Source organism: Quercus lobata, chromosome 2 (assembly GCF_001633185.2).
Source record: "Quercus lobata isolate SW786 chromosome 2, ValleyOak3.0 Primary Assembly, whole genome shotgun sequence".
Classification (NCBI taxonomy): domain Eukaryota; kingdom Viridiplantae; phylum Streptophyta; class Magnoliopsida; order Fagales; family Fagaceae; genus Quercus; species Quercus lobata.
In genome coordinates this window covers 13,757,658-13,767,334 of record NC_044905.1, presented here as the reverse complement: position 1 = coordinate 13,767,334, position 9,677 = coordinate 13,757,658, and the positions used below count along the sequence as shown (strand labels likewise).

Below are 9,677 nucleotides of genomic sequence, written 5' to 3'. Positions count from 1 at the left end.
CCCCACAGGCTTGAGTCGTTGCGACCATGCAAGGCCTTGGTTCTTGTCCAAAGACTTTTGATTTTCATCTCTTGTACTTGGTTTTCCCATAGGTTTGAGTCGAGGACCATGCAAGACCTTGCGTTCTGTCCAAAACTTATGAGATATTTTTTTGTGTTTTTGGTTTCCCCACAGGCTTGAGTCCGGCAACAGGCTTAGTCAGTGACCATGCAGGCCTGTTCTGTCCAAAACTTTTGATTTTCATCCTTGTACTTGGTTTCCATAGGTTTGAGTCCGAGGACCATGCAAGACCTTGGTTCCTGTCCAAAATTACGAGATTTATTTTTTTGTGTTTGGTTTCCCCACAGGCTTGAGTCCGTGGACCATGCAGGCCTTGGTTCGTCCAAAACTTTTGATTTTCACATCTCTTGTACTTGGTTTCCCCATAGGTTTTGAGTCCCGAGGCCATGCAAGACCTTGGTTCTGTCCAAAACTTACGAGATTTATTTTTTGTGTTTGGTTTCCCCACAGGCTTGAGTCCGTGGACCATGCAAGGCCTTGGTTCTGTCCAAAACTTTTGATTTTCATCTCTTGTACTTTGTTTCCCCATAGGTTTGAGTCCGAGGACCATGCAAGACCTTGGTTCTGTCCAAAACTTACGAGATTTATTTTTTGTGTTTGGTTTCCCCACAGGCTTGAGTCCGTGGACCATGCAAGGCCTTGGTTCTGTCCAAAACTTTTGGTTTTCATCTCTTGTACTTGGTTTCCCCATAGGTTTGAGTCCGAGGACCATGCAAGACCTTGGTTCTGTCCAAAACTTACGAGATTTATTTTTTTGTGTTTGGTTTCCCCACAGGCTTGAGTCCGTGGACCATGCAAGGCCTTGGTTCTGTCCAAAACTTTTGATTTCCATCTCCTGTACTTGGTTTCCCCATAGGTTTGAGTCCGAGGACCATGCAAGACCTTGGTTCTGTCCAAAACTTACGAGATTTATTTTTTTGTGTTTGGTTTCCCCACAGGCTTGAGTCCGTGGACCATGCAAGGCCTTGGTTCTGTCCAAAACTTTTGGTTTTCATCTCTTGTACTTGGTTTCCCCATAGGTTTGAGTCCGAGGACCATGCAAGACCTTGGTTCTGTCCAAAGCTTACGAGATTTATTTTTTGTGTTTGGTTTCCCAACAGGCTTGAGTCCGTGGACCATGCAAGGCCTTGGTTCTGTCCAAAACTTTTGATTTTCATCTCTTGTACTTGGTTTTCCCATAGGTTTGAGTCCGAGGACCATGCAAGACCTTGGTTCTGTCCAAAACTTGTGAGATTTGTTTTTTGTGCTTGGTTTCCCCACAGGCTTGAGTCCGTGGACCATGCAAGGCCTTGGTTCTGTCCAAAGCTTTTGATTTTCATCTCTTGTACTTGGTTTCCCCATAGGTTTGATCGAGGAACATGCAAGACCTTGGTTCTGTCCCAAAACTTACGAGATTTATTTTTTTTGGTTTGGTTTCCCCACAGGCTTGAGTCCGATGGACCATGCAAGGCCTTGCTTCTGTCCAAAACTTTTGATTTTCATCTCTTGTACTTGGTTTCCCCATAGGTTTGAGTCCGAGGACCATGCAAGGCCTTGGTTCTGTCCAAAACTTACGAGATTTATTTTTTTGTGTTTGGTTTCCCCACAGGCTTGAGTCCGTGGACCATGCAAGGCCTTGGTTCTGTCCAAAACTTTTGATTTTCATCTCCTGTACTTGGTTTCCCCATAGGTTTGAGTCCGAGGACCATGCAAGACCTTGGTTCTGTCCAAAACTTACGAGATTTATTTTTTTGTGTTTGGTTTGTTTTTCGGATGTAAGCCCCTAGATCAGGGCGGGGAGAGCCGGCTTGAGGCCAAGAGCCCCTAGGGCTGCCTACGCCATGGGCGCTGCAAGGAGTAGCCCCTAGCAGAAGTTTATGTCGGAACAACAGCTGCACGTCAAAGGAGACGGAGGAAGCTCCGTGGATTTTTGCTTAGTAGAGAGTTGACTCCACCGCCACCTGCGCCAAGCGCGCATGCTTCCCACAGACGGCGCCAATTGTAAGGACACGATTCTAGCGCGGCCCAGTGACATTTTCGGGTTCACGCGGGAGAGATCCCTCACAATACGATTTGTAGAGAGTGGGCTTGAAAAGCTTGGGCTTGGTCACGGGGGGATGGTCCGGTCTGGATTTCAGAAAGATCCCTGTGGAAAATGGACTGGGCCTAAACGTTTAAAGCCCCGCCATACTGCCACCTCTGAGAATGGGATCCTCGGACTTGATCCGAGGAACCTTGTGGTCCTTTCCGGCTGTCCAACGGAGGACTTTCTCTGTTCTGTGCATGGATCGTTCCGGCGATCTTCCTCATGAATTCTCCTTTTTTCCTCCCCTTTGCTAGATTCACTTACTTCTCCTTTTATACTAGTGTGCGTTCGATGTCCTTCGTCCACGTGTAGGGTCAGTCTTTACAAATACTGACATTGGTCCCATCAGTCTAATCCCGGAATTGTTGGGGATGACTTGATAAAGCTGCAGAGTACGGTTCTGCCAGGCATTGGGCCTTATCCAGAAGGGTATTTAGGGTAATCGCCCCAAGGTATTTGGGATTTCCTTACGAATTTATCCCTTTATTCTGGGCGGATTATGGGCCTGCCGAGGACATGACTGTCCTCGGCTGCCTCCCAAAAATTGGTCCGTGCTCGGCGTCATGGAGTTTGGGCCACAGTTCTCCTCGGATTGGGCCCTCGGACTTTCTAAGGGCAAATGGGCCTGGTCCACGAATTGCTGGGCCCCACAGATAAAAATGCCCATGTGCACTTGCGCAGCATTGCCTTTGCCAAATTTTTTTTTTCCCCTTTCCTAGGCATGTTGCCTTTGCCAATTTTTTTTTTTTCTTTTCCTTTCCCGGACACATTGCCTCTCCCATTTTTTTTTTCTTTTCCTTTCCTGGATGTTGCCTTCTTCCTTCTTCTTTTTTTTGTTGGATTTCCTGGGTTGTGAGTGTGATAGTTGTTAGACATGATTTTTTTTATTTTTTAATAAATTGGGTGATTGCTTCTTCTTTTTTTGGTTGTTTTTCACTTTTTTGTTTTAATTAGCCATCATTTTTTAACTAGGATATATGAGTAAATTTATACAAACTCACTTTTTCCATCATTCAACTTCTTCACTCCCAACTAAACAAGAGAGAGAGAAATTAAAATCTTTTATATTCTCCCACCATTTTATGTCCTCTCACTTTTCCACCCCTTTAACCAAACGAACCCTAAAAGTTGACTAAGTATCTTGATATTAGTTAATGATTTTTATTTTTTATTTTTAATTTGACTAGAGATAATCTTTAAGCTAATCATGATAATCTCATAGTTGGTTGTTGAGATTGACATGATTGTTTTGGTCAATCCAACCTTCTTCTTGATCTTAACCATGATCACGACCATATTTTGACCCTTTCAAAAAATTTCAAAATTGTGCCATGTAACCCAATCCCTCCCCCCCCCCCCCCCAAAAAAAAAAAACATATGTTTATCAAAATTAATAACAATAGCCTTGAATCAAAAGAAATTAAACTAATTTGACCAAAATAATGGAAGAATCATCCATTCATGCCAATTTTTGGCCTAGCCCTAAGATCAATCAACTCTAATTTAGTTTGGCCAATAGATGGCCAATATCCTAATCATGGTTTTAAAAACCGGTACGGTCAAAGAACCGAAAATGAGACTAGTTATTGGTTTTATGGTCCAACTGGGGTCGAATTGATGGTCAAACCGATAACGTCATAAATAATTTAATTAATTATTTTTAAATTATAAAAATATAAAGTGTAGCTAATTAGTTATCTATATATTTAAGTTTGATAATGTTAATAAGTTTTTATAATTTTAATAATGTTAATAATTTTATGCCCAATTTTTATAATAAATATTATTAAAATATTAAAAATAATCTACTATATACGTTCACATATTGTTAAAAGCCACCAAGATCAATATAAAAAGCAACACACTTCACTACTAGTGCTTGTAATACTGAGATCTATTAGTTCTGCACATGCCTGTAAATAAGGTGGCATATTGATAGGTGGATCACATTAAAGATTGGATGGTGGGGATTAAATGATCTCATATGGCTAGGGTTTGATTCATGTGTATAAAAAGCAACACACTTCGCTACTTCAGTGCCGCCACTCTTCACAAAAGCAACACTTCACAAAAGTAAAAAAAGAGTCCTCTGTTATCTGATTCTTTAAGAACAAAAAAAAGGAGTAAAATATCTGGCCACACGGTTTCAAATGAACTGAGGCTAATGTATGTATTAATTGTGGTCTCTCCTCTCCAAATCCAAACAAGCCTAGGTCTGTCTCTCAGTTTATGTCTATGGGTCTATTTTCCCTCTTTCTCTAAAGAATTCTGATGCATGGGTAGGATCACAACTCCAAAAAGCTAGTTTTGAGGGAAAAAAAATTTTGAGAGTGAGAGAGAGACTGAGAAAGGCGTGAGCGTTTTTAGGTTAGTTTTGGTTTTCAACCCAACCGGCCAATAACCAGTTCAACCATACCGATTTTCGGTTTTACAGCTGAACCGACTGGTTCTTGGTTATTTCCGATTTTAGATTGATTTTCGGTTTTTAATCATAACCGAACCGGATTAGTGACCAATTCACGGTTGAGCTAGTCAAACCGGCCAATCCAATTCGGTTTTTAAAACTATGATCCTAATACATATGTTTTGTTTTGTGGTTAAGCACTAAAGTTGACTAAATTTGGCCAAGTTCAATTGATGCCCAAACATGCTTGTTCGCCTTGAATTAATGTAAAAAATAGTGAATGCTATTTGTTTACGTACAAACTTCAATTTTGGCACTACATCTTAACTAGAAATTTGATTGTTTAATTGAAACAAATTCGGTTCCATCTTGAAGAACACATTAAAAAAAAAAAAAAAAAAAACTTTGAATTGACTATTAATGAGCAAAAAATTTGGTTTAGAACATACAAAAATTTTTTTGCCGATCATTCATATTGTTAATTTATGTTTGGAAGATGAACCAATGAATCTACCTGGCAAACCATCTCAAGAACATTGAGGTGTTCAATGGGTCAATTAGGTTGATCCCACTTTTGCCCTTGAGAAACCTATTGCATTCATCATCGAATTTTGTTTCCAAACATCAAAACTCTCATATACCTCGAGGCTAACTCATTGATTGATGCAATGCTAGGAAATTAATACTATCTAAATTTTGATGAAATTATTGGTTTTTATAGGTTTGTGTGTGGGTTGTGCATATGGATTTGACTAACGGACAAAGTTGACAGATGGTATGTCTCTATTGGGTTGATTAATGGTTTTATTGGGTGGAGCTTAGGTGACGATGTGATGGTTTTGGAGGTGTTGTGGTGTTTTTAGGGGAGTGGATCTCATGACATTGATTTTTTTTTTTTTTGGGGGGTGGGGGGGAGGGTGGTTGGTTGTTTTGCAAGTTTTGAAGGTAATGATTTGTACATTGAGCTTTGGAGGCAAGTGGACAATGAAGATGAAAAGACAGATAATGGTGGTGGTAAAGACATATCAATTAGGGAGAGGAGAAGGGAGGAGTGAGGAAAGCAAGGGTAAATTGGGAAGTTTGTTGTTGTTGTTTTAGGGACTTAACAATAAAGATAGGTACAATATTGAAATTGGACAAGAAATCGGGGGCCACAGTTTAGAAAACTAAAATTACAAACATCATAAGATATTTTAAAAACATCATAAATTGATAATGTGATGAATGAAATTTGGAACACTAGTTTATAGCATGTCCTTCTAATTCATCAAATTCACTATCTAGATTTTTGCAAAAGAATGTATTGGGACTAACTTATTGTGCGTTTGGATTGAGGGGAAAGGAGGGAGAGTAGAGTAGATTTGGTCCAAAATTAGTTTATTTTCAACTAACTCTACTCCCCTCCACTCCCCCTCCTTCCCCCCTCAATCCAAACAAGCCCTTAAACTTCATATGAGAGATAAACAATATTTTAAAAAAATTTAAAAAAAAAAAAAAAAAAAAAAAACTCCTAAACACTAGAGATAAATAATTGTTGGCTCAACATATTATGTGGAGAAGCCAGAAAGATGTACCACATGCTTCTATGAGGAGATAATTCTTCCAATGCTTATAGTTTATTTGAAAATTCAAATCAGCAAAGGACCAAACATAGTGAAAAGATTGGTTACCCAACATACACATTAAACCGGTGGTCCCAGTTGGGCCATGTTTCTGATCCAACTTTGGATACTAGTGAATAGTAATACCTACCCAGTAGAGAAAATGGGCCATGCTCCTGACTTTTGAGTCAGTTGGCACAATAAGAGGCCCCTTGAAGTCAAAAACTGAGTGAGTAATGAATGTGATCAGTAAAGAATCTGATTAAGCTTTAGAGAGTACACTTAAAAAGTAGTAATATATTAGTCCACATCAAAATTAACATTAATATTTGATACTAGTAAACCCACATGGAACCAGGGGACCCAAATTCCCAACAACATGACCCCTCCGACAACCCTAACGACGTCGTATCCGGCGAGGGAGACGACTCCTCAGCTGAAACTGATCTCACTCTTTCAGCAAGTGCAACCCCTTCAGAAACCAATCCCCAAACTTCACCTCCCAAAACGACACCCGAAGCCCCCGTTTCGGACTCCCAAGATGACTCCTCCGACCCAATTCAAGAAGATGAACCGCCTCAAAACCCTAACCCGACCGAACCCGGCCCAACCGAACCCGGTCCGCCTGCCAAGAAACGACGCCGCAGGAAGAAATTCTTCACGGAGCTCAACGGAAATCCTTCGCTCAACAAGAACCGCCGGTCGGAAATGGCGAAAGACGTCGACGTCGAAGCTCTGATCGCTATCTCGGTTGGATTTCCGGTTGATTCGCTTACCGAGGAGGAGATCGAAGCCAATGTTGTATCCACAATCGGCGGTGTTGAGCAAGCTAACTATATTGTGGTTCGGAACCACATTCTGACTCGGTGGCGGTCCAACGTGTCGGTCTGGTTGACCCGTGACCACTCGCTCGAGTCAATTCGGTCAGAACACAAAGGCCTTGTCGACTCGGCTTACCATTTCCTTCTCCACCACGGTTACATCAATTTCGGGCTCGCTCCGGCCATAAAAGAAGCCAAGTTGAAGTCTTTCGACGGAATTGAGAAGGGCAATGTGGTAATTGTAGGTGCCGGTCTCGCCGGTTTAGTCGCGGCGAGGCAATTGGTGTTTATGGGATTCAAAGTCGTAGTCTTGGAAGGTAGGGCACGCCCCGGCGGCCGCGTGAGGACGAAGAAAATCAACGGTGACGGTGTGGAGGCCGCGGCGGACCTCGGTGGAAGCGTCCTCACCGGAATAAATGGCAACCCACTTGGGGTTCTGGCAAGGCAATTAGAGTTGCCACTTCATAAGGTGAGAGATATATGCCCTTTGTATTTACCAGATGGGAAGTCAGTGAATTCTGAAATTGATTCTAAAGTAGAGGTTTCGTTTAATAAGCTATTGGATAGGGTTTGTAAGCTTAGGCATGCTATGATAGAAGAAGTTAGATCAGTAGATGTTCCCTTAGGGACCGCCTTAGAAGCGTTTCGGCGTGTTTATAATGTGGCTGAGGATTTGGAAGAGCGAATGTTGTTGAATTGGCATCTGGCCAATTTGGAATATGCTAATGCTTCGTTGATGTCTAATTTGTCAATGGCGTATTGGGATCAGGATGATCCTTATGAGATGGGGGGCGATCACTGTTTTATTCCAGGGGGGAATGAGACATTTGTCCGTGCCTTAGCGGAGGAGCTTCCCATTTTTTATGAGAGGACTGTGGATAGTATTAGGTATGGGACGGATGGGGTGTTGGTTTATGCTGGTGGGCAGGAGTTTCGCGGTGATATGGTGCTTTGCACCGTGCCATTGGGCGTGCTTAAGAAGGGAATGATTGAATTCTTCCCTGAGCTTCCTCAACGGAAGAGAGATGCGATTCAGAGGTTAGGATTCGGGTTGTTGAATAAGGTTGCCATGTTGTTTCCGTATAATTTTTGGGGTGGAGATATTGACACATTTGGGCATTTGACTGAAGATCAGAGTATGAGAGGGGAGTTCTTTTTGTTTTATAGCTATTCTTCTGTGTCAGGAGGCCCACTTCTTGTTGCACTTGTGGCAGGAGATGCTGCAATCAAGTTTGAGATGATGTCACCTGTGGAGTCTGTGAGAAGGGTGTTAGACATATTGAGGGGTATCTTTCATCCAAAAGGGATTACTGTTCCAGATCCTGTTCAGGCAGTGTGTACTCGTTGGGGGAAGGATCATTTCACTTATGGATCTTACTCTTATGTCGCAATAGGCTCTTCGGGGGATGACTATGATATTCTTGCGGAGAGTGTGGGAGATGGGAGGGTGTTCTTTGCTGGAGAGGCAACTAACAAACAGTATCCAGCGACAATGCATGGAGCTTTTCTTAGTGGGATGAGGGAAGCTGCTAACATGCTTAGAGTGGCCAAGAGAAGGTCATTAATTCCAGCTGATAAATTAAATAATGTGAGTGAGGAAAGTGACAATTTGAATAAATTGTTTGAGACCCCTGACCTGACTTTTGGGAGCTTCTCTGTTTTGTTTGATCCAAGGTCAAATGACCTTAATTCCAATTCATTGTTAAGGGTGAAATTTGGAGGGGAGAAATTGGACTCCGGCGGTCTCTGTCTTTATGGCTTGATTTCTAGGAACCAGGTCATTGAGCTGAGTCAGGTAGATGGCGATGGGAACAGGATGAGGATGTTAAATCATGACTTTGGGGTGAGATTGGTTGGGAGGAAAGGCTTATCTGGTGTGGGGGAGTCTGTAATATCTCACATAACATTAGCTAGATCCAACCAAAATGGTGGAATTAAAGATAATGCTGCATAGATGGAGATCATTAAGTGATAGGTGTTAGTGGCTAACTCACTGCTTGTAGGAAATTCCTTAGACTAGCTCGAGGGAATTCACACTCTCATTTGAGTTGAGCATATGATTAAAGTTGGACCAAAGCTGCTTCATCATGTATAGTACTTGCGTGCTCAGAAGACTATGTTTAAAATCAGGATCGAGTTGGTCCAAAATTTTTTTTTTTTATTGCCTTTGATTTATTATTGAATTCCCCTTGGGACGGCAAGAATTTTTTTAATAACTAATTGGGAGTTATGTATCTTCTTAGATTGTTGTAAATTACTAAATTTTCATGATTTGGTTGAATTACAATTATTGTTAGTTTCTGTTAATTGTTCTTGCTTTTATCATCCTTACAAAAGTTGCTAACTCAGCATTCCAAAATGTCTGACCGATTCTGGTGTTAACAAAATTATTGAAGAAATAAGTTTGGACGTAGTTAGTTCTTTCATTTTTAATTTTTATTAGTCTATACATGAAATATTTTATATCTAAGTATTGAATTATTGATTTGTGGCGGGTTAGGGGCTTTTGGTAAATAAATCTTACTTAATTGAAGAACCTAATTCCATTTGTCAGTCTTTAAATAGAAAAACCATGTACTGGCTGTCCTTCTGCCCTGTTCCTTTTCTGCTCTAATTTGTATTCTGTTCTTTTCGCTTACCCTGGAGCAAAAGCACATTTTTTACCTCTGTATTAAAAAAGGAAGAAGATTTTTTTTTTTGGTGGAGAAGTTTGATACTGTTACTTC

At 41.2% G+C, this 9,677-nt stretch overlaps 1 protein-coding gene across 1 annotated transcript; it reads left to right on the top strand.

The window, feature by feature from the left end:
- The first annotated feature begins 6,387 nt into the window (after window positions 1-6,387).
- On the top strand, window positions 6,388-9,232 carry LOC115974603 (lysine-specific histone demethylase 1 homolog 1). The gene has a single exon (XM_031095022.1). The coding sequence runs from the start codon at window positions 6,479-6,481 to the stop codon at window positions 8,903-8,905; it is 2,427 nt and encodes an 808-aa protein (XP_030950882.1). The 5' UTR covers window positions 6,388-6,478; the 3' UTR covers window positions 8,906-9,232.
- Window positions 9,233-9,677: the final 445 nt, after the last annotated feature.